This window comes from Ziziphus jujuba, chromosome 8 (genome assembly GCF_031755915.1).
Source record: "Ziziphus jujuba cultivar Dongzao chromosome 8, ASM3175591v1".
NCBI classification, from domain to species: Eukaryota; Viridiplantae; Streptophyta; class Magnoliopsida; order Rosales; family Rhamnaceae; genus Ziziphus; species Ziziphus jujuba.
This window is the reverse complement of record NC_083386.1, coordinates 13,575,511-13,600,792: the sequence shown is the minus strand read 5'-3', so window position 1 is coordinate 13,600,792 and position 25,282 is coordinate 13,575,511. Positions and strand designations below refer to the sequence as shown.

General features: G+C 30.4%; 2 protein-coding genes across 2 annotated transcripts; one reads left to right on the top strand and one right to left on the bottom strand.

Annotated features, from left to right (window-relative positions):
• Nucleotides 1-1,157: 1,157 nt before the first annotated feature.
• On the bottom strand, nt 1,158-3,789 carry LOC107413577 (chalcone--flavanone isomerase). The gene is made up of 4 exons (XM_016021563.4): nt 3,563-3,789; nt 3,265-3,423; nt 2,088-2,311; nt 1,158-1,697 (listed from the first exon to the last, which is right to left on the bottom strand). The coding sequence occupies exons 1-4, from the start codon at nt 3,666-3,668 to the stop codon at nt 1,416-1,418; spliced, it is 771 nt and encodes a 256-aa protein (XP_015877049.3). The 5' UTR covers nt 3,669-3,789; the 3' UTR covers nt 1,158-1,415.
• A 6,745-nt stretch (nt 3,790-10,534) lies between these two features.
• LOC107413570 (uncharacterized) lies at nt 10,535-23,662 on the top strand. The gene is made up of 18 exons (XM_016021554.4): nt 10,535-10,962; nt 12,713-12,934; nt 13,477-13,572; nt 15,593-15,645; nt 15,939-16,035; nt 16,182-16,255; nt 16,926-17,043; nt 17,762-17,872; nt 18,410-18,486; nt 19,298-19,364; nt 19,964-20,029; nt 21,447-21,554; nt 21,692-21,822; nt 21,982-22,048; nt 22,150-22,217; nt 22,299-22,392; nt 22,748-22,818; nt 22,954-23,662. Exons 1-18 carry the CDS (start codon nt 10,813-10,815, stop codon nt 23,354-23,356), a joined length of 2,073 nt encoding a protein of 690 aa, XP_015877040.3. The 5' UTR covers nt 10,535-10,812; the 3' UTR covers nt 23,357-23,662.
• The last annotated feature ends 1,620 nt before the right edge of the window (nt 23,663-25,282 follow it).

Sequence of the window (25,282 nt, the reverse complement as noted above, 5' to 3'; positions counted from 1 at the left end):
GAGCGATGTGGCTGTAAAAGGTGAAATATGAGCAGGAGAAGAATTTGGTTATCATATGCCCAAGCCAAAATCAAAACGAACCATACACCAACCGGTCAATATTCGACCACTGACTTGTTAGTTTTCAATACCTCAAAAATTGTTTTCGGTGATGAAATCGACCGACCGATAAACTTTGTTCGCTGATCGATACCGTTCGAAATCGCTCAATGAACACCCGCAATAAAATCAGGACCACACCAAAAACAAAATTAAAATAAAATCGGGATCATGCTAGTGTTGCAAATTTGACCAACAATAGTACAACTACTACAGAAATTAGGTGAGCTATCGTTTTTATTCACTTATTAGATGTGTCTGGTATTGGAGAAAAGTACAACCATGTAAGAAATTGTTCTTTTACTTTTTTTTTTCTTTTTTTAAAATTTTTCAACATTATAATTGGAAAAGAATATATTCCAAACCAAGCTTTGAACAAAAATTTTAAAGTTTTTCCAATAGTAAATGTTATTTTGACATTATTATTTTTAAAATTTAATATTGATATAAATTCTCCAATAATAAATATGATTATTGATAAATATGATTATGAATGTTAAATTTTATAAGAAATGCTAAAAAATAACTTTTTATCAAAGTACAAAATTTATTAAATTTCTATCAAACAAAAGCAAAATCATAATATTTAATGTAATATTGTTATCTGGCCCAAATATTTCACTGTTTTCGGCTCCAAAGTGAAATAATGAAATGCCGACGTATGTCGATTTTTGGGCTTTGCTTTTTCGGATTCTGTATCCCACAATAATAATACAATGATAAAGTATGTGGGCCAGACTCGCGTGCCAGCTCAGCGTGGAAGCTGGGTTTGAGTCTTGGGAGGAAGGGGATGCCAGGGCATAGCAAAAAATAATAAAGTATGTGGGTCACAATCATTTCCACATTAAATATTATTTGTATTTTTCCTTTGGTTGTTAATAAGTGAAAGCTATCACAATTTAATGAAATTTATGATTAGTTATGACATGTTTTAACATTTATTATTGTAGAACTAATGCAAAAATTTTGATGTTGACATTTGTGTTAATTATTAAAAAGTTCATGCTGATATCAAATGTTAAAAATAACAATGGGAAAATAACATTATAAGCAAGATGTACTTAATAGAAATGCTTAATGATTTTATCACCTGACCAAAACTACTAACTTAGAAATTGAGAAATTGTTTTAGTTTTAATATAATTCAAGCTGCGCTTTGATCATTAACTTAAACCGTACGACAAAGGCTAAAGGCAAAAACAAACAACTGCATATATGATAAATTCATTAAAATTATTTTTAAAAAAAAAACTGTTTATTACAAACAGAAAACATGTCCCTGAAGAAATTTTCATTTCTCATAATCTCCTTAGATTTCACACTATCTTGTTTCCCAATTGTTCAACTTCCTTGGTCATCTTTCCTTCTAAAACTTTCTTAGTAACCTCCACTTTCCCATGTGTGGCCGCGGCAATGTTACCATCACCACTGTTGTCTAATTTGAACAACTCAAACAATCTTTCAGCCAAAGTCTTCCTTGCTTGAGGAGAAACACCTTGCTTACCGATGATCGACTCGAGTATTGCCTCCGAAAGTAGTTTGTTTTCTATCACAACATTCCCAACTTCTGGTAAGGAATCATCTTTGGAGAAGCTTACCTGTTTAGAGAACCCAAAAGAAACAAGAAGTTAGAAACTCAAGTGGTAAAAGAAAATTTAAAAGCTACACATAAAATCTCTCTCCATATATGATCTTGCAAATCTCACATGTCTTGAGGCAAATTTAATCAGGAAATTAAAATTTGCTTCCAAATAGACAAATATATGGTACAAAAAAGTATTTCTTTTTTCTTTCATTCAGAAAAAGAAGTTTGGGATTCGTCTGAAACAGTGTGTATTTTCATATACATGTGAAAGCATTTACTTAAATAGTTTTAAAAGGATAGATGTTGCTCCAGATGAACTCCAAACTGAATGTCTGGACGAGAGAATTATTACAAACTTTGTAATCGATTTGGAAATTGGAGCAGTAATGTTTTTGGTAATTACCGTAAATGATCCCTTGGGTGATAGGGTAAAGAGAATTGAAGAGCCAGGTGGGAAAGTGTGAGGTTTGAAAACCTCAAGAAACTTTTCAATCGCTTTGGCTTCTGAATCAGTGTAAATCCCGAAAGATTTCCAAATATTAACACAATTCTCCGATAGCTTCTCTGAGTACTGCACGCCCGTTAAGGGCAATATCATTGTCACCCTCGTGAATTTCTCGAACGGGCCTGCGAATAAAAAAGGAATTTAGCAACATAATATTTTTTTTTCAAAAACAAATTACTTAATTACAAACTATCCAAAAATTTTTCACGGAATCCGTATTTTTATGTACATGTACAGAGACAGAACAACTGAAACTAATCATTTTGTCTAGCAACATAAATTAAAAAAAAATAAAATATTAACAATATAACTTTAATGCCTCCAATATTAAAATAAAAAGATTGAAATCTTTTTCAAAAAGCTATATACCGAAATTTCTATTTTTAATTTTATATATTATTGTGTTGGTAACAATTTAACTTCTGAACTATGCATTCCTGTTGTACTTTTCATTTAATTCCATAGGGATAACTGTGTATATTATATTGATTTTTTTTTTTTGGACAAATATTATAAATTCATATATGATATGTAATATCTCAGTACCTAAATTTTTATAATAAACTTGTTATCCTAAATTCAATAAATTACAGAATAATTATTTTCTGATCACTAATTAAAACATGATCTCATTTTTACATTGTTTTTAATATTTAAGTCCGAACTCAGAACTACAGACCTGGTCAGGGTATTAGTTTCTCCCTCCTTTCTTTTTTTTTTTCTCCTTTTTTAAATTGTTTTTGGAAGCATTTATTAGCAATTTAGCATTAACTAAAATTAATTACTATTTTTTTAGAAAAAAGAAACTAATAATTACAATTAAAAACTGAGCAAAACAGAAAAAAAAAAAAACAAAAAAACAAAAAAACAAAACAAAAAAATAATAATTGCTATTAATCACCAAAAAGAAAACGACAAAGCATGCCGCTCAAAAACGAGTCGACGAGAATACTATTTTATTAAAAAAACCAATGTCTAATTACCATTATGCCCATACTGTTCCACACTTCTAGTTCGACTGGAGGGAAAACAAAATCGTAAAATTGACAACAAATTCACATACAGAGTCACTCACCGGTGACGATGTCCCTGGAGAACTCATCGGACTCCAACAGCTCCTCCAAAGTCTTTCCTTTCCACTTGGCTGCGAGCCACGGTACGGCGCTTTCCTCCAGGTACACTCCGATCGCAGTGAACTTCACGAAATTTCCTTCAATGTTCAGCCCCCTAACCCCTGCACAAGGAATCGGATTTGGATTCTCGATCATCATCGGAACCAAAAAATAACCCCAAAAAGAAAAAAAAAACGAATAGAATTGTTAATGGACAAATAGACGATTCTCCGCCGGTTCGAAGTAATAAGCATTAAGCACCTGCGCCTCCGAGGAACAGAGTGTTCGTCGAGCCCGGAGGCTTCGCCGTCGCCGGAAACTTAACGCTGTCGACGTTAATTCCGGTGATTGATAATGCCGGAGCCATTTCGATTTTGGCTCTTTGTTTCGTATGTGTTTGGGAGGTTGGCTGGGGAAGATATACGAAGAGGAAAAAAAACTTGAAAAAGGAATGGATTTGGTACGGCGTCTTGGATTGAAACGCGTCGTTGTATTTATAGCGGAACTTAAATCGAGGAAACGGAAAGGGATATGTATAAGCGTGTATATATATATATACATATATACATATACATATATAATAGTTCTATAATACGGATAAATCTGAATAAAGTAATTATATAATGTGAATCGATTTGTAAGAAAATTATAATAAAATTGATGTTTTTTAAAAAAAAATATTGATTTTGCTATCTTGTGTATATATACATACAGAAAAATTAATATTTTTTTAAAAAATATCAATTTTAATATTATATATATATAGACTATCTATATCATAAAATTTATATATATATATATAAATAACTAAAACTAATATCATAATTATTTTTAATCATTTAAAAAATTATGTTTATGAAAGGATTTATTTTTTCTACTTAAAATTTAATAATTTTAAAATTTTAAATAATAATTTTTTAATATAATTTAATAACTAATAAAAAAATTCTTATTAAATACTTTAACCTGACCGTATATACAAATATATGCGTATATATGGGGGTGACGACGTGGACTGATTCTAAGATCTTAAAAAGGTTGGTGGGGCGTGAAGGGCAGGTAAGGACACGTGCATGTTTGGAGGTTTAGAAGCTTACAAACGTGGAATGAGAACGTACCAGTCGGTCTCTGAAAGGCTTAAGTGAATAAGTGAAGAAGAAAATTGCAAAAATTTGAAGGCTTTTTAGGTCCAAGTGCCAGAGTAAATGTAGCAGCATAAAAGTCAGCAATAACCCCTTTTAACCTCATTTTCGACTTTTTTGGCTAGTGTGGCCGGGCCCCCAGGCTCCCCTACCCCAGGACTCGATCCCGAGGACACACAGGCTGGGACGTGAAAACTCTGCCACTGGAGCATCTCATTTTTTACTTTTATGTAGTCAATAAATATTTTGTATATATATATATATATATATATTTTTTGGTAACGATTGTATTATGTTTGTTTTGCTCTTCTCATTTTTTACTTTTATGTAGTCAATAAATATTTTGTATATATATATATATATATATTTTGGTAACGATTGTATTATGTTTGTTTTGCTCTCAGCAAAAACGAAAACGAAAAATTAAATATAAAATGTTTGGTTTGTCATGTACTATATGAATTATTCCTTTGAAAAAAATATGTATAGGAAAAAAAAAAACATTACAAAAAAAAAATTGAAAAAAATGCAAGATCGATGTGTTTGGTTCTTTAAAAGTATAAAAAATGAGTTAATTTTTTAAATGTATAAAAGTCTACCTTTTATGTGTTTTGAGTTTTTAGAAACAAAAATGGTATTTTATTATGGTATTTATTTTATTTTTCTATTACTCGCGCTGGAACGAGAGAGTTCCCATTAGAAGTTCCTCCTATTTTCTAGGATGTTATTGGCTTTTATGATTGTCAAATGATCGATTGATTCCCGTGTTTTACCATTTTTGAGTTTTTAAAGGCTTATTTTATCAAGATTTGGCAAATTTTATTTAGATTTTTATATCTATCAAACCTGAGGTATTTGTTAATTTTACAATTAAATGTCAAATAAATGTTAAAAAATTAATATTTTATAATTGAATAATATTGTTAAAATACTGACTTTTAACCACTAAAATCAATTGGTAAAAAAAAATATATATATGGAAAGTTAGTTATAGTTTTTAAAAAAATGTGAAATCAAAATGTAGTTATGATGAAACCCAATCAAAACAAAATTTTTCCTTTAAAATTTCTAGTTGTTGGAAATTTTGATAGTGTGAATTATTCTGGCTATAAAGAATGGAAATTTTAAATAAAGTAATTTATAAAACAGAACCGTGTAAGTCTTCATGATGATATATTTATAAGCTTAATCTAATAATAAAATTATTGATAATAAATCTTCATATTCATAATTTAAACTTTAATCTTGATGAATAATTTTTTGAAATTGAAATTTTTTTTGGGGTAAAAAAAGAAAGTCTCTATAATGAAATGATGGTATTATCTGAAGTCTTTAAGCACCCAAGGTAGCATACCTAAGAAAAGTCCACTGAACCAGTAATGAAAATATGATTTAAGAGTCAGAAAAAAAAAATTTTGATCTTAGTCATGATATTAAGGGCCAAATTTAATTGCGGTTACGTGTGTGTATATATATATATATATATATATAAAATTCAAATTCCTATATATTTATGACAGGACAACTATAGGATCCTTTTTAGGCATCCAAGATGGCCTGTCTAGGAAAAATCCACTGAATGAGTACTAAGAATTTGGTAATACTTTTTCATAAATTAGATATAATTCAATAGCACAAAAAAGAAAAATAATCATTTTTAATAGGAATTTTGGATTCATTGTCATACACATTATGAATTCCAATTCAAGAGAAAGTAAAATAGAAATATATATATATATTAGGTCAATCTACTAAAGTACATTAAAGGAAAATAAATAAGTACAAAGATAAATAAAACAAAATATACAATAATATCATAATAAAACATAAAATAGATAATATATTAGCAATGGAAACGTATCAAATGTGAAGATATAATAATGATGAAATTTATGAAAGTGATGATGATGAAACGGTGTCTAGACATAGTATGTGCTAATTATCAACCGAGGATTGGGGAAAGCAATTTTAAAAATACAAAAATATGAGACGACCTTGGTGAGTGAATAGTTACTATATTGTGAAAATAAATATTACCCTTAAAAATAATTTTTCTCACAATCTCACTTTCACTATTTGAAAATTTTCCTATTTTAACAAATAGTTTTCATAAAATTATTTTTAATCATCCCCAACATAATAATTTTACAAAGTGTAAAATAAGGAAATTAAAACCAGAATATCCTCCACCTTTGTAAATAATATTTTTACAAGTCATAAATTATAACCATCAATAATAAAGAATATAAATAACTATATACTATAATTGCAAATTAATAACAATAACCATGTATATCATATCTATTACCATAACATGTCATCCGATCACACTAGCATCCCAAAGTATCGTTGCTTACCAGGAAATGAGAAAATTGTTAATGCAACCCTCGACGTCCTAGAAGCATCACAAACTAGGACTTCCCATCCAATATCAAAAATCACATGATCAAATAGGGGATGGTCAAATAAGCATGTATAACCATAATCCAACAAATCCATATCCATAGTATAGTATAGTACAAAATAATTCACAATATAGTACATTTATGAAACTATTTAATTAATACCCATAATTATCGTATTAAAATATTCTTACATATACCAACATAAGAGCGAGCGCGCGCGCACACACACACACACACACACACATATATATACTTGTATAATGATAAACCATAATATATATATATATATATATATATATATATATATATATATATATATATATATATATATATATATACTAATATAATAAATTAAATAATTATTTTATAGCAAGTGATAAAACATATAATTCAAATAATTTTAGAAATAATAATAATAGAGTCATAGCGAGTGATAAAGCATATAATTCAAATAATTTTAGAAATAATAATAATAGAGTAATTTATATATCATATACAATCAAATACATAATTCTCAAAATCATTTTTGAAAATAAAATTCACTCACAAATCGCAGCTCAAATCTACTCTTCCATCAACCAGGTGCTAGGCCGAATCACCACCAATATTAGTCTAAGTGTCTAAAATAAGAATAAAATATTTTTTAGATTCCAAAAATTAAATCAAACATATTAGAAATACATATCAATGCTCGAAAATAACTTTAATAACTCTAAAATTTTCAAAGTTAGACATCAAATAATCTAACTCTACCATCAAAGGAAGCTACACCATCCCCACATATGCTAAAGAACTTATAGTCTTTTTAATCAATGTATCTGTGAACATATATATATATATATATATATACTTGTATAACCATAAACCATAATTTATTTAAGTCAAACTATTTTTTTTTTTATTGTTATATACTGTAATATGATAAATTAAATAATTATTTTATAGCATGTGATTAATCATATAGTTCAAATAATTCTAGAAATAATAATAAAAGATTAATTTATATATCATATATAATCAAATATATAATTTTTTTTAGAAAATAAAGTTCACTCATAGATCAAAGCTCAAACTAGTTCTTTTATTAAATTGCCTTTAATATTAGTCCAGCTTATCTAAAATAATAATAAAATATTCTATAGGCTCTAAAAATTAAATAAAAAATATTTTAGGGAAGCTTCTCACAAAAGCTAGTAAAATATAGCTTGTCATAAAGTTAGCATGAAGAAGCTAAAGTTTTGGAAAGAAAAAGCAAATATCATCTAAAACATAGTTAAATGGAATTAATATCTATCTAGTTAGAGCTTCTTCTTTTTTTATCCATATCTATATTTGTTTTTCAATCCTAATCATGCACCATTAGTCTAATTGATAATATCTAACCATTTTATCAACCAAAAAAAAAATATTTAATTCATAATTAAATGTGTCAACAAAACAATCGCTTATACTAATTATAGTTCGCATACATATAAAAATCTATTCGAGTGGTCTTGATTGAAGCCCCATTAACAAAGGCATTTCTATCTAGAGCTGAGAAATATTCATGCAAAAAAAGTTATTTGTTGCTTGATTAAATTCAAATAAAAGCTTCCTCCACATGGAGAAAGAGGCGATATGATTGTGAAATTATAAAATACCATTACTGGAGATCATGGTTCATTTTAGTTTTTTGGCCTATACTTCTGCAAAATGGATGAGCTAGTTCTCTTTTTTATGTCGGTGCTGGTATCATTAACGTAGTGTTTTATTATTATTATTATTTTTATTTTGTAAAAATAGATATTATAGTATCCTAAATCATTTATAATTAAATATTCAACAATTATTTATAAGGTGATATATTTTATATTTTGATAGCATATATGCTTATAGTTTTTTTTTTTTTTTGGTGGCATTATGTTTTTATGTTATTAACTTATTTTGTTTATGTAGTTTCATTTGAGACATCTCAAAAATGATTCCAGATGGGGTGGGCGGGATTGGAGAGGACTCTCTTGTTCCCAATTTCCTATCCCCATCTCTGTCCTATTCCTTAATTATTGGAAGGTCGAGAGGAATTCATTTTAAAGTTTTAATTTTAAAAAATTAATTTTTAAATAATATTTTAAAACTTGGTAATATTATTAGTTTCCCTTTCAGACAAAGGAAAAAGAATATATATATATAAGCTACAGTACAGTTAGTTTTAATATGTATCTGCATAAAAATCGATATTTAAAAAAAAATATTAATTTTATTATTTATATAGATACATAAAAATCGATATTTAAAAAAAAATATTAATTTTATTATTTATATATACAAAATAAAATTATTTTTTTAAAAAAAAAATCAATTTTACTGTAGATTTCCGAAATCTCTTCATATATATATATATATAAAATATAAAAATTATAATAAAATGTATAAAAATTATAATTGATTTAATTATTATATATACAAGACAGTTTGGGGCAACGAAATTTGTCTATCCTCAGCCCCGCTACGCCGATAAACAGTGGAATCTCTGACCCATATAATATGGGGACACGATATAATATGTCATCTCTAATTAATCCTTCTCGAGATATATATCAAATAATAAAGTTATTTATTACCACTAATAACCCATCAAAAATAGATCTACCAGTTTAATAAACTACCATTAAAAGTTCATAGGTATTTGAGCATTAAATATTAAAAATATGTATATTTAAAAAATTACTAAACTAAAATTTTTTATCTATCACAGTTGATTGATGATAGAACACTAATCAAACTTGCATACTACTTGAATAATATGTAATAATCTGTTTTTAACACTAATAAAACTTACAAACTACTTAAATAATATGTAATAATCTGTTTTTTAACACTACGATATAAAATTTATTAGATATAAATGTATCTAACAGATGAAGATATTAAACGTTAAAATTTTAATTAGTAGCAATCCTAAATATTTGTTATGATCTATTAAAACTTTTCAAAAAATAAAAAAATAAAAAATAGCACTAATTTACCCGTTCGTAACCAATGGGTCTAATCAATATGAGAAAAATAATAAAACTCAAATACAAATAGCTTTTATCTCCTTTCAATTTGGACATAGACTGTAGTTTGCAATTAGAGGAGTTTTAAGACCATCGAGGAAGGCCGTGGATAATAATAACCCATCAAAAATAGATCCTACGTATTGAAATAGCAGTTTAATAAACTACCATTCAAATTTCATAGATATTTGAAGTATTAAATATTCAAAAATATGTGTATTTAAAAAATTATAAAATTAAAAAAAAATTATTTATCATCATCCACGATAAAACACTGATAAAACTTACATACTATTTAAATAATACGATTAATAATCTGTTCTTAACATCTTAATATAAAATTTATTAGATGAAAATGTGTAACGGATAAAAATATTTAATATTAAAATCTTAATTAAATAAAATAAATAAATAGTAATCTTAAACACTTATTATAATCTATTAAAACTTTTCAAAAAATAAAAATAAAAATAAAAAATAGCACTAATTGACCCATTCATAACCAATCGGTCTAATCATTTTCAGAAAAACAGTAATAAAACTCAAATGCAAATAGCTTTTATCTCATTCCAATTTGCACAGAGACTGTTGTTTGCAATTAGAAGAGTTATTAAGACTATCGAGAAAGCCTAATCGGGGAGTAACCCAAAAACAAACCAACCGTACGACGTCGTTAAGAGTTTTAAAAACGAGGCCAGTATACGCACTTCTGACGGCTTCTCATCCTCGTCTCGTCCCCTTTGGCAGTGCCCCTATCAAACGGACAGCAACACTTCCTCCATTTCTCGCCTAAACCCCCCAAAACACCTTCTCTCTCCTCACGCTCTCTCTCTCTCTCTCTTACCTTTGATTTCTTCTTCTTCTTCTCTGTAATTTTTCTCAAATTCGTATTTTTCTAGTGACGGCGGCTCAGAAAAAATTGAAAAAAAATGTCGTGGATAAGATCGGCCATGAACAAAGCGGTGGAGGTTGGGAACAAGAACAACCTCACTCGCACTGTCAAGAACTACGCCGATTCCGTTGTCCACCATGCCGGTCAAGCCGTAGCTGAGGGTGCCAAAATCATTCAAGATCGCATAGTAATTTTTCTATATTTCAACGGCATTCTTCTTTATTTTTTTCCCCCCTTTTTTTCTCCACTAAATTTTATCGAGTTTCTTTATTTTTCATTTTTTTTTTGCGTTAACATTAGTTGGAATTTCGTAGGTTATTAGTTGAAAATTTCTATTTTAGTGCTTGTACATTCCGAATCCTCCAAATTGCAATGATCTGTATTGCTTGATTTGGTTTTGGTTTACACTTTGTTTACTTGAAATGGCTTTTAAATGTTGCATTTAGGGGTTTCTTTATATGATGTAAATACATAAATTTATCATTTTATGCTGTTTCATTTTCCAATTCGTTGAGTGTTTGACCTCTACTATACTTGCCCATTTGACTTAGTTATGCTTTTGGTCCAATTAGTCTTCAACTTCTGTGACAGGGTTAATTTCTGTTCCTCAAGTTCGTACGTAAATGATATGTATTATTTTCTATTAAAAAGGAATTAATTTTGTATTGTCATTTGTTTAAACCATCCATTCTTAGTACCTGGAAGTAATCATTTTCTTTTTCTAACTACTAGATGATATTTTGCGCATGTAATGTGTGTCCGAAGTGAAGAGATGTATCCAGACTATAAGAGGAAGTGAAGCAATATCTGTTACTCTAAATCAGTCGGTGCTTTTGTTTTCTTTTAATCAGTTACTGACAAGATAATCTTTCATATGGGAAAAAAAAGATATAATGTAATGTGTTAAAATTTAGTAGTAAGCTGATTATTAGGACAAAAGGATAACTACCTGAACAAGAGTTATTTGAGTAATTAATTTGTGTTATTTTCTTTCCTTTTTCTCTTATTGAGAAACCTTAAAAATTTGACAACTAGAAAGGAGGTATTGACTTTAGATAAATTAGGAGAAAGTAGAAAATAAGGTATGGAAGTGGATGAGGTGGTTGCTTCTTCCTAATGTGGTTTCCTTTAGTTCTACCTCAATTACTGGTCAACCTTATGCTAGCTGAAAAGGCAATTTTGTGCTTTTCCCTGCTGAATTCTTCCCTAACAGTGCAACCCAAAAGTCCATGTTTGTCAGAAAAGGAAATCTTGAATTGAAAAGGGGAAGCCTGCTATTGCATGAACAAGGAAAGAAAACAGGGGAAAGAAGTGAGGAGGGAGAAAGAGAGAGAAATGGAGAGAAAGCTAAAGGGTTAAGTAATCTGTACTATTCAAAAATCTAATCTGTACTATTCAATAATCTAACATTCTATAGAAGTAAACTGTACCATTCAATAATCTAACATTCAGAACCCAGTTTTTCAGAGAACAAACCTAATTGTAATAAGCCAAACTAAAACAAACCAATCTCAAAATTAATACAAACTCTATGTGATCCTAAAGTCCCAAAAAAAAAAAAAAAAAAAAAAAATCATAAAAAAAAAAAACTAATGTTTCTCATAGCCTACTGATTCATAATCTCTTTCGGGAAGAGAATCATAGTTTAGACAAATTTGCTGAACTATGCTTTAATTACAATGTGACTGAACTATAGATTAGGTTCTTTGTAAGAATGAAAAGTTTGAGACAACTTTTAGATATGAAGTAGCACCAAAGCTAGTCTTGTATTTCTTAATTAGAGCTGCTAAAATACCAATATCATGTTTCATCGCTATTGGGTTGTTTAATATAGCATTATTTGTGTTAATGATTGGGTATTTGATGGTAGTATATGTTTGACTCTTTTTTATTTTTTATTTTTTTTAACTTCTTTTTTGGATTTCATGAATATGCAGGGTGCTCGGAATTTCAGAAGTGTTAAGCAGACTGTAAAAAGATTGGAAGATGCAGCAGTCTCTTGTAGGGGCATTGAAAGAGCTCAGTTGCTAAGACGATGGTTGGTTGTGCTTAAAGAGATAGAGAAAGTGTCTCAAAATTCCTTTGAAGATATGCCAAAAACCCCTGATCAACATCCTCCTTCTGATGATTCTAAGGATAGTCCTAGAAAGCCATCCATGGTGAGTAAAACCTGTTTCCTCTTGTAATAACTTCAATGGGTCAGCAGCCTACTATGGCTTAACTATCTTGCTGGAATCTTACGTTGTATGGGAATTGACCTTCTCACTTCGAGGAGGTGACCATACCAATTACTATGAGCTCCCTATATGAAATAAAGAGAAATGGGAAACTTAATTTGTTATGATGGAATCATATAATTGTATTAAGAAGAAATACTTCAAGTACCCTGCTAGTTACATTCATATTTAAGTTTTGGTATTTGTTTCAGTGATTTGACTCATAATGATTAACTATTTCTTTTGCTTCTTTTATTTTATTCTAGTTTTCAGAACATTTTGTTCCTGACTATCTTTGTTAAAAATGGTATGGTATATTGTTATTGCAATACATTTTGAAGTCTCATAGTATGCTTTTTAGTTGGTCTCTGAAATTATGTGAACAACATAGTTGGTAATCCATGTTAAATGAAATGATGCAATTTTCTTTTTCCCTTCTATGTACTGCCTTTTTCTGACCTCGTGTGGTTGTGTACTCTGTATAGGCTTTGTATTATGACGCTGATGTGGGTGGTGAACCAATGAATTTCCGTGAAGTTTTCCTTCACAGTCAGGCTCTAGAAGCCATGACGTTGTCTATGGTATGTCAAAACTAAACTAAGTTTTAGCCATCTGGATAGGCAAGTTATCCAGATTTTAAATCTTTTACTTACAGCTTCAATACTTTTCATATGCTACATGAACATTATGAACTGGTATTGTGGTAGACGTGCTAGGCAAATCTGGGTATGTTAAACATGATTTCAGCCTTCGTATAGAAATTTGTATGCTATATGCTCTATATTTGCTGGTGCTTTGGTAGACATGCTAAGCAATTCTAGGTAGTAGTTCTAAAGGTATTTTTGGAAAGCAAACTATGTGCTTTTTCAAACTTTAATTTGCAAGTCAAATCTGTAAATAATTGGTGTAAGCCTTAAAAGGGACAAATTCGGAATATGTTCAATTTAACAAAAAAATAATGAGAGCAATTTAATATAATCTATGCAATTTACATGGTAAAAATAGTACCCTTTTTAAGTTAATTTATAATGCAGTATAGCCAGATTCGTAGAAAGAACTTTAACAATTTGGAAACTGTAACTAGATAAATGATAACTCATAACTGTAATGTGAGTTAATTGCTAGATTGATAAATTGGTATAAAGAACTTTAACCATTTGGAAACTATAACTAGATAAATGATAACTGATAACTGTAATGTAAATTAGTTACTAGATTGGTATGGTGATATGATATTTGCTTGTCATGTAATTGTATTTGCCTATTATGGTGGAGAGAAAGCTTTATATGTTATGGATGTAATTGTTCTTTTACTTGGAAGTTGTGTATGTTTTCCAGTTTGCTGTGCGCACTTTCTGCTCCAAGAAATCCATAACATAATTAAACATTTGTGAAACATCCTTGTTATTAAAATGAGAACGCATAAGGTCAGATGATGTGGTGTAAAATTAAACATGCTAAATTTGTAATGTTGTTACTTATCATATCGTTTAATTTAATTTGCTTTTCTTGTATCTTAAAGATTTGGGAAATAGTAAAACAAAAATAATGATGTTAAGATGTATTAATATGACATGAATTCGTATTTAATGAATTAAAGCTGTCATTTAGTACAAAGCATGGTATAGAGTGTTTTGAGTTTGTTGATGTTCATTGTAAAGCAGTTTATGAAAGATGATTCTGTAGAGGGCATGCGATTCACTGGTGATTGAACGTAATTTTTTGTTTGACTTGATAAGAATTGTTTCCAAAAATTCTTGTCTTTATTCTCATCTTTTTGTCATTACAATGAGAGAGCTTGTGTACTTGCTTTATTCCTTTGTGGAATGTAATATTGGTGAATATAATTTGTCAAAGAAGAATGGAGGTTGGAAATATTGTGGTTTTAATCAAAATATACTACACTAACAATTCTAGCATCAATATTATTCTGAAAATTAGTCTTAGAAAAAATAGTTTTGATTTCACCAATACTTTTAGTGCTAGCAATAAGTTTAGAAATTTTTTATCTGTATCAATTGAATGATTATGTCTGTTAAAATTACTTAATTGTTTCAAATTCAGAGAATTTGTGTTCTTCATAAGATATTGTTAAATAGATTAATTATGATGTATAAATGCCTTAATGAAATTCATATTAGTTCTCTCTTAAAGCCTATCAGAACAGAGTTATAAGTTGAAGGTAACAATATAAAATACAAAAGTAAAATATATTCCTTTTACCTGAGTGAAAAAAGGAAATATCCCATATGAATAATGGTTTTTATCTTTTTTATTTATTAATACTATGATAGAAAATCATGCGAATATAGTTTTCCTGTAGTATGTCAGCCATAAATTTTAGAAAATCATGCGAATATACTTTTACTGTAGTATGTCAGCTATAAATTTTAAATTTATCAAATTAAATAGTTTTAACTAGCAGAAGGCTTCGAACAAATGAAAGGTATGGCAAGTTGATTGGTGCATTTGAATTTTTAAGGGTTAAATTAGGATTACTTCCCAAGTGCAGGCCTAATGTATAAGTAACTTAACTTTTTTATGTTTTATAGTTGCTAATTATAAAGCTTAACAGCAGGTTAACTGTTTTCTATGCCTCAGATTCTTGAAGCACCAAATGAAGAAGAAGTTTCTCTGCTACTGGAAATGTTTGAGTGAGTCCACAACTTCAGTTGTTTTTAATGCTTGAGTCTGGTCCATAAACTTCCATTTGCAACTTGATTTTGCAAGATGAAAATAATTTTTTGTTCTTCTTATATGTACAAAGTTAGTGGCAAGCCTTTTTTTGTTATTTGATTATACAATCATGTGATGCTTTATCTTATCCGCTAGTTCATCTTCTCATATCGGGGGTTTGATTTACACTTCCTAGGAAAATACAAAAAATAATTAGTTATTGTGAGTATTGAGTAGGTAGGATTCTTACTGATTATAAGATTGTCTGCAGGCTGTGTCTTACTGGGGGAAAAGAAGTTCATAATGCAATTGTGAGCAGTATACAAGATCTGGCAAAAGCTTTTTCCGGCTACCAAGATGAAGTGTTGGTACAGATCCCATATCTGATTACACTTCAGAAATCTAAAAAAGCTTTTTCCAGTCATTTGTTGTATCCTGTTTACAAATGGAGAGGACTTATGCTGTTTCCTAGGAAGTGAAGTGGATAATTTTAATTTGTTTATACTGTGTTCAGGTGAAACGGGAGGAATTGCTTCAATTTGCACAGGGGGCCATTACTGGGCTGAAAATTAATGCTGATATTGGAAGGTGGGTATTAAATGAAATTTCCTATCTTATATTTTTTGTTTTGTTTTTGTTCTTTTCTTCTTTTTAAATAGTATTGTGGATTCTGTGTGCTTGGTTTTGGTGGTACCATCCTGCGTTATGTGGTATAACTAGCAGCTTATTGTTCTTTTCATAAATTTGTTATTAGCAGAAATCTTTTCCACTTTTTTAATCAATGCTATCTGTATTTTGATGATAAGATTGTTGTGGAAGTTAATTGTTATGTCTACTAACCTAGTTGCCTCACTGATCCATTCGTCGAGAATGGAATGGGAACAGATAAAAATTTATCACGATCTTTTGTATTTCCCATTTCTGATGAGAATTGGCAGTGCTTATAATTCTAGCTTCAGTTGAGACTGCTTTGCTGCCAGTTGCTTGATATTTGTTTACTTTTTTTCTTTAGAGAATTGTTAACTCATTTTAGAAGGTAGATATAAAGCATGCACTTGGGCACTTTTTAGGTCAAAGGAAGTAAAGGGGTGAAGTTGGTCTTTGTTTTGCCTCAGGTGTTGCTTAACACCTGCCATTCCCCAATAAAGCAAATGCAAAGACCCAAAAAAAAAAAAAAAAAGAAAAAAAAAAAGAAAAGAAAAAAACTTAATTGTTGGTTGTTTCTTACTGCTGTATTTTGAATGATTTCTGTTCACAGAATAGATGCTGAAGCATATAATTTAAAGAGAAAGCTGGTGGACATGACATCTTCCCCGAAGCCTTCAAATGAAGGTCAAGAGAAAGCTTCAGAAGGAACAACATCAGAAACAATAAAGGTGAGCCTGGTTATGGTGATAATCTGTTGTTCCAATTTCATATGGGTTCTCCCTGGTTGATAGGGTGCATGGACTTGGTGATAAGCTTAAAATGTTATTTTAGTTTTTTCTTGGCTAAAAGACCATCAAAATGCTAAAAACTTTGTACATTTTTTTCTTCAGGATCTTTTGATTTTGATAATAAATCAAATAAGATTAAAATTCTGTTAAAACAAATTCCTGGTATAAGGTGTAGATTGAGTTCATAATAGTGTTCAACCTGTGTTGCTTGTGATTAAAGTTCCAAAGTAATAATTCCAAAAAGAGAAACAGTAGCCCATAAATGCCCAGCTGACCAGCAAGTAAAATCTTCGGTATGGCATGAGCTATACCTTTTAGAATTGTAAAAGCTGTATGCCTTCTTCATACACGGGGTCTACATTTATTCCTTCTTTTGAGGTGAAGTCAATGGACCATGTAAACTATATACATTGTAAACTATATATCTATATATATGTATATTCGTTTGACAAATATTAAATTAGTAGGTTACCTATTAAGAGTAGGTTCTGATCGAACTCAGGACACGGTATTATATACAGGATGGCTATTGCCACTTGAACTGCCTCCTCAGGGACATTGCTATTAAAAAGTGTTATTAAATTATAACAACTTAACAACCTTTTAAAAACCTAAAATTTCTGATATATGGTTATTGACCGTCCAATTTTTGCTGAAGGCATTGAAAGAAGCACTTGCACAGATTCGAGTTTGTTCCAGATTGGAAGGGCTTTTACTAAAGAAGAAATTTCTGAATACTGGAGACTCTCCTGATGTCCATGCTCAAAAGGTTTGTTTCCTTTTGGCTAGTTTATCATCTTTTGATAGCTGTTTTTCAAGTGACAAGAAATAAAATGGCAGTTCGATGAAATTACCGAGCTTGGATTTGCAATTTAGTTTTCCAACATGGTTCAAAATTTAGAATGGTTAAATAATTAATGCATCATGTTTAAATTCTTGTTTTAGTGATTTAAATGTCTGAAAGATCTTTTGCATAGATTTATCATATGTGGAGGTCTGTTTTTTGTGCTATATAAGTGGCCATGCTTTAACAAAGCATTCAATCTCTATCTATGATAATGCCTTTGAAGACCTTTTTTCTATATGGTCAGACCCTTAATTGTGGTATAACTAATTTCTTTTTCCTTTTTTTACCCTTTGTAGTATGCTGGCGATCTTTACATTTACAAAAGAGATGTTTTATCTAATTCCTGTTTAATTGTTCGCTATGGTGATTTTTCAATTCTATTCATATCACTTGGCTAATTCCAAGTTCATTTACTGACTTAGATATTGCTATTACTGATACTATATGTTATATAAGCAGGTTGATAAGTTGAAGGTCTTGTCAGCATCTCTTGCTAGTTCCTCTGTGAAATCCGAAAAGCGTATTTCAGAGCACAGGTATAAAATTTAAATTTAGGAATTCTTATTATCAAATATGTTTTAGATTGTCTGCAAGATATGTATTGTCTTAAGTGCAAGTAATGTTTACATTTTAGATTTTCTCTATGTTAGCTTGTTACTTTTCTAACATAAGAATACAAGTAGGATGTAAAGAAATTATTTTGCTATTATAGTCTTGAGTGTATAAAGGAATTTTGTCTAAATAGGCTTTAAGTATTCAAGAACTTAAAATTTATGATGTCTCTTTACAATATTCCATCAAACCTCTCTTTACTTTGTACTTTATAGTTTAGTTGGTTGTAACAATACTACCATACCATGTCGTGTTGAGCAAACTATAATGTTGTTGATAAAAATCTTCTCCAAGGCTGTTGCTGAGAGTCTCCATATTGGGCAACTGGTATTCTACTTATACAGAGTTTTCACCTCTTGCTCAACACTCCCTTCCAAGTAGATGATACTTGGTGTACAATTCTACTATCTTGCTCTGTGGAATTTTGTATGCCCAGGTACAATTGCTGTTTTAAAATGAATAGAAATATAGAAGTGAAAAAAAAAGACATTCTTCCTTGTTGGGTTATAGCAATAACATGCATCTCTGGGTCTCTAAAAATTAGAAATGAAATGCTGTCAGTGTAGATTGGTGGACTCACTGGATTCTTACGAACTCTTGAATATCCAGGAACATTTGCAAAGAAACCTTGGTGGAGTTCCAACAAACAATTTTAGGAAAATTTTCATTGCATGTAACCTGGATGTTGTAAATGTCAGGTTCTAAACAAATACTTTGCTTCTTTCCAATTGGCAGATTACAAAAAGAGGAGGCAATAAAGGTTCGTGTTGCCAAGGCTGATGAAGTGAGTGAAAGAGAAAAGGTAATTTTTGCTCCCTCTACAATGCATATTTCTTGTCAAGAAAAAGCTTAGCAAGTTAGCATTTCACTATATTCAGTAACATGACTTTCAATTATGTGTTTATATAATAGATGGATTCATATTGAAATTATAATGTTTGGTGCTATATCTGTGTTGATGTTCTTTTCAATGCAGTTGTTTTCACTTACCTTTGTTTTGTGTTGTCTTGTAAAATGGGGGTAACTTTGCAGCCTGCAATCAATTGCTACATATTTAATCATGTACATCCCCTTTGAAATTTGAAATTATAATGTCCCAGGTTTTCTTGTCTTTTTTTTTGGTTTTTTTTTTTTTTTTTTGTTTTTGTTTTTGTTTTTGTTTTTGTTTTGTTTTTGTTTTTGTTTTTTTTTTTTAATGTTCATTAAATACAATCACATTCATGTGAAGAGCATTTTTTTTTTTTTTTTTAAATGTTCATTAAATACAATCACATTCATGTGAAGAACATAGACTCATTTGATAATAGTTTTAATGTGAAGAAAAACAGTATATTTTATATACCAGGTCCCTTATTAAAAGATGGAATTTGAGTTCTTCGTTTCAACAATTTTTGTTTTCAGGAATTAGCATCTGAGATTGCAGAGCTTGAAAAGGAAAGAGATAGCCTTGAAGCGCAATTGAAAAAGGTTTCAATGTTCTTTGGTTATTTTGCAACTATTTTATAGTTTGAACTATAACGTATATTTATATGGAAAAGCAAACTAGTTAGTTTTGATTTCTTTGACACATACACTTGCATATTTCCCATGTGTTTCAACATCCTGGAATCTTGCTACTAACAATAGTGATGCCATAGGTTGAATTATCATACTTGAGTACACTACTAAGAATGTTGTTGGAAATGAGATATGTGTTTGCCTGGCAAATTTTATTTTTCAACTTCCATTTAGCATATGGTAGATCTGATCATCCCTTTCTGACTGGTATTTATCACTACTGGAGTTGTGCAGACTTCTTAGAATAACAACTAAAAAGTCTTGACATTTTATTTTTAACCTAGATTGTTAAGGTACTAAACATCACCTAGTTTGGTTGATATGCAATTTGGGAGCTAATATTCTTTTATTACCTTGCTTGCATAAGAAGGCTATAAGCAAAACCCTATGGTGCTCAATTCATAGAAAAAGAAAAAACCCTATGGTGGTCGTTCTTCTACTCTAGTAGAGGAAGTAGTCTCGTTCTAAACAATTAAAGGATAAGTATAATATAAAAAAATAAAAGTAACTGCAGAAACATGAATAAATCTAGTCATTTCTTTTGGGATAGTATGATGATAATGGGATAGTTTCACTAACTTCACAATTATTTTGAGTTTTAAGAAATATTAACAAATCATCAAAAAGAAAAAAATAGCCAACTGTAATTGGGTGAAAAATTCCAATATCTGTATGAGTTTTTCAATGGATTTTATTGCATGGATCACATTTCTCAACGTAACAGAAAAATAATTCAATGATTGGAATCAGTGGTTAAAAAGTAGATGGCGGATAGTGCCTGATGTAAAGGAAGATTTAGGTGTCATTTTTTCCACACTGTGTCCTTAACAGATAAAAATGTACTTGTAGTTGTCTGTGCAGTAAAGCTGTGATTATGATATTTGTCATACTTTTACTTGTAGTTGTCTGTGCAGTAAAGCTGTGATTATGATATTTGTCATACTTTTGATTATGAATTTATTTTATTTTTATTATGATAAATTCCTGTACCACAGAGATGGGGTAAAATTTAGTAGTTGGTGAGGTTTCAGCATGCTTATGGTTTTAAAATTATTCTACGTTGTTGCTTTATGGCACTGGTGGATTTCTAAAAGCAGTTTGTTCTTAATGAAGTGGCCAGAAATTGTGTCATTTAGTTCTTTGTATCTATTTTTTTGTTCAATTTATTTATTTGTATGAACTTAGATTTAAAAAGGTATTTCTTTTAAGGATTCTTAGAGTTAAAAAGGTATTTCTTTTAAGGATTCTTATCTATAAACTTTTTAGTTTTATTTATGAATTTACCTTTATTGATTGCGAACCTTGATATTTAGTATGTCTGGTGTAGGTTAATATCTCCTTGGCTGCAGCTAATGCTCGTCTTCGCAATACCAGAGAAGAGAGGGACCAGTTTGATGAAGCAAACAATCAGATTGTTGTCCACTTGAAAACAAAGGTTGATATCTTTTCTACATGTTGCCTCTTGAGGAGTAATAAGTTCTGATGTTAAATCATTTCATCTTTTATCCCTATTCAGATTACTTAACATCCATAGATTTGAAATACATTATTGACTTTGTTGACATTTGACAGGAAGATGAGGTATTAAAATCCATTGCATCATGTAAAGTAGAAGCAGATGTTTTGAGCACATGGACTAATTTTCTGGAGGATACTTGGGTTCTTCAATGCTCATATGCAGAAATGAAAGAGAAGCAAGTCAAGTATGTACTTGAACTCAAAATTCTTCATAATGCCCTTCAGCCCTTTTATTCGCACTCGGTTCTTTTTAGTTTTCCCAATTTCTTTGAATTGAGAGACTGTTCTTTCTTGTGTTAAATGTATTATTACTTAAATGTGCAATGCTTGATTGCACTTTCAAGTGATGAATTGGAGAAACATGTGGACTATTTTGTGAACTTGGTCACTCAACTTCTCACTGCTTACAAGGTATTGACTATGTATTTGACACTAAGGTTATGAATTGCTCTCTCTCTCTCTCTCTCTCTCTCATGTTATTATTGGTACATAAACTTTTCCATTCCATGCAGGAAAACTTGGGGCCGTCCATTGGTCGTATTTCAAAGTTTGTTGAAAACCTGAAGAAATTGAGTGAGGGGTAATGTTTCTTGTGGTGTTTAGTTGGTTTGCTTGGTTTTTTTAAAACCTATTCTTATCATTTCTTGACCTGACAAGATAGGTCAGAGACAACATCTAGCGCTGATAACGAGGATTCCAAATTATTAAATCCAAGGAAAAATCTCGAGGAGGAATATTTGGATTATGAAGCCAAGGTACATACTTTTTACTACAAGTCTGAACTCAAATGTAACTAAAGGTCCATTCATCTTGTCATATCTAGACTTGTTTTCTTTTGTGCCAGAAAAAAAGTTGTTTCTGGATATTTTTTTATTATTATTATTCTTTTTTGAGTTTCATAATCTAGTTTAAATGTTGATGGTAAGTTAATAACTCTGCTAAGGTTATTATCTATGTATCTTTAATTTGGACATGACCGAACTTTTCTCAACCTCTTGGTGCTTCACTGTATGAGAGTAATAATATCTTGTCTACAACAATTGCCGTAAATGCAGTGTGAAAGTGGTTTCTGTCTATGTGCACATACTCATTGATTTTGTTTTGTTTCAGATAATTACCACCTTCAGTGTGGTGGATAACATGAAAGAGCAGTTCTACGCTGAACAAGCTAAAATTTCCAGGTGCGATTATGATTTTGTTAATTATCTTGTATACTTTCTATATATTTCTTGCTTGAAGTATTTTTTCTATATATTGCCCCATATTATATTCCACATGATTCCTGAAAACATATACTTGGCTTGCTTTTATTGTAGGAAAGATGATCCAAAGATTAAGGAGCTGTTCAATGACATTGAGAAGTTAAGACAGGAATTTGAATCTGTTGAGAGACCAATTTTAGAATTGGAGACTCCAACCCCAAAGGCAGAGAACAACCCAAAGTCTGAAACTCCATCCCCAAAAGCAGAATCTCCATCTGGTGGAAAGCTCCAGAGTGGTCCATCCCATCTTCAAAAGGATGATAAAGGAGCACATGTAGTTGAGACAGGTAAGCATCCCAAGTTACTTACAGGCAAGAAAGAACAGACGATAGACCCTGAAGCAGAACTAGCAAAGCTGGAGTCGGAGTTTGGCAAGGATGGTCGAGACTACACGACGGAGGAGATTGGCGACTGGGAGTTTGATGAGCTTGAGAGGGAGTTACGATCTGGTAATTAAGCATCAATGTTTTATGTAGAAAACCTTTTGTTTTTTTATTTAACATTAATAAACAAGCATATTGGATCAAATATAAAATGCTGTAGCTGACCTCCCGAAAAGCTGTGCGTGTCAAAAGCTTTTTCTTTGTAACTTATTTGTAACGTGATACGAAAGCTTTTTCTTTGTAACTTATTTGTAACGTGATACGAATGATCGATTTGTTCATTCTTCTGTAAATTCTGGAAACCTATGCTGTAATATGGAATCTAAGAAAAACGAAATTAATGAAAAGGTATTTGGGCACTGTAAATGTTTGAAAATAAACTGTTTGTTGGACCATCTCCTTTTGTAAATTTAGTCAAAATGTGGCAGCCAACTGCTCTTCTTGCTAATGGGGGATTCCCACCGGATTTTCGAAGGGCTAAGAAATGAGGGAACAAGGAAGAAGTGGGGTTTGAAATCTTTGTTTATGATTGATGTATTGTAAAGGTTTTCCCGATATGGAAGCTGAAATTTGTTTTATCTTAGAAGAGCACCATGATTATGCAGGTCCAGCACTGCTTTCAGCATTAGGGCACAGAAGCTAGTGGGCTGGGAACACCCTTTTCTCCACCCAAAATCTCTTAAAAGGTTTTTGCTTCAAACTGTTTTACTTCTATTTTGCAAAAAATTCACTCTTTTTTGCTGGTTGGATACCCAGCAAGTGAGACCCACCACTCTTCAATCTGACAAGATAGTCTCTCTGCTCACCAACCAATCAGATAACAGAAGCATCCTGATTTTCTGGGTGGTGGGTCATTTAGATCGATACATTTATGGCTATCTTTTGCTTATACTTTTTTTTTTTTTTTTTTTTTTTTTTTGGTGTGAAAGAATGTTGCGCGTTATGTTTAAGCCAATGTCTGAGTGGCCCATGTAATGGTGATGTGAGACTTAACATAATTGTGCATTTTCAATGTTCTATCCCATCAAATTATAAATAGGACAGTTCAAGTCTAAAGTTTGGTCATGTTGGATTTTAGAGATATTGGGAAAGTCATGGTCCACTGTAAAATAAATATTAGACCTTTTATTGTGTTTTTCTGTTTGAAGTCTCTGCCAAAAAATGATTCTCCAATTGCAGCTTCAATCCAATACAGAGAGATAAAACACTTTTATAGCAAAAATCATTGAATCATATTAATATAATTCATTGGATAAACTCGTATGAATTCCATGTGCTAGGTTGTATTGGTAAGCATTATCCATAAATATAGAATAGGGTAAGTAGGTTTGAGCACAAACAATGCACATGAGGATGAGGATGCTCTGTACGTAGCAAAAGAAGACTAAAATGACTTTACGTGAAAAAGAAAGTTGTAGATAGTAAGGAATGTGTTTTCTTATGTTTCGCATGGACATAGAAAAGATAGAAAGAAACTGTTTGGATTTTGGGAAAAGGGAATCCCCCATGGAATTTTATTATATTGGTTAAAAATTAAAAGATAAGAAAGAAAAAAAATAAAGAAAAAAGAAAAAAGGAGAATTTAAACTTGGAGTGTGTGTTAAAAGGAGAAGACAAACAGTGGTCTCGAGCTTGGCAGGCATTCCATCCGGAATTTTCCCTTCTCCACCACAAATTGTCGGATTCATGTGTTGCTTCTGTTATGTCAACAACCCTCTCTCTCTCTCTCTCTCTCTAAAAAAATCTTTTCATTTAAAAAAAAAAAAACTGAAAAGCAATTAAATAAATTAAATAAACATCAACTGTGATACTTAAGACTGTTAAATAATAAGAAGAGATGAAACAGAATAAAAGATTCACTTGTTTATACCAATTTTCATATAAGGGTGATAGTCATTAAAAAAAAAAAAAAAAAAAAAAAAAAAAAGAGAAAAGAAAAAAGATGTGGGATTTTTCTAATAGAAAGGAAGTTAAAAAGATAAAAAAAAAAAAAAAAAACA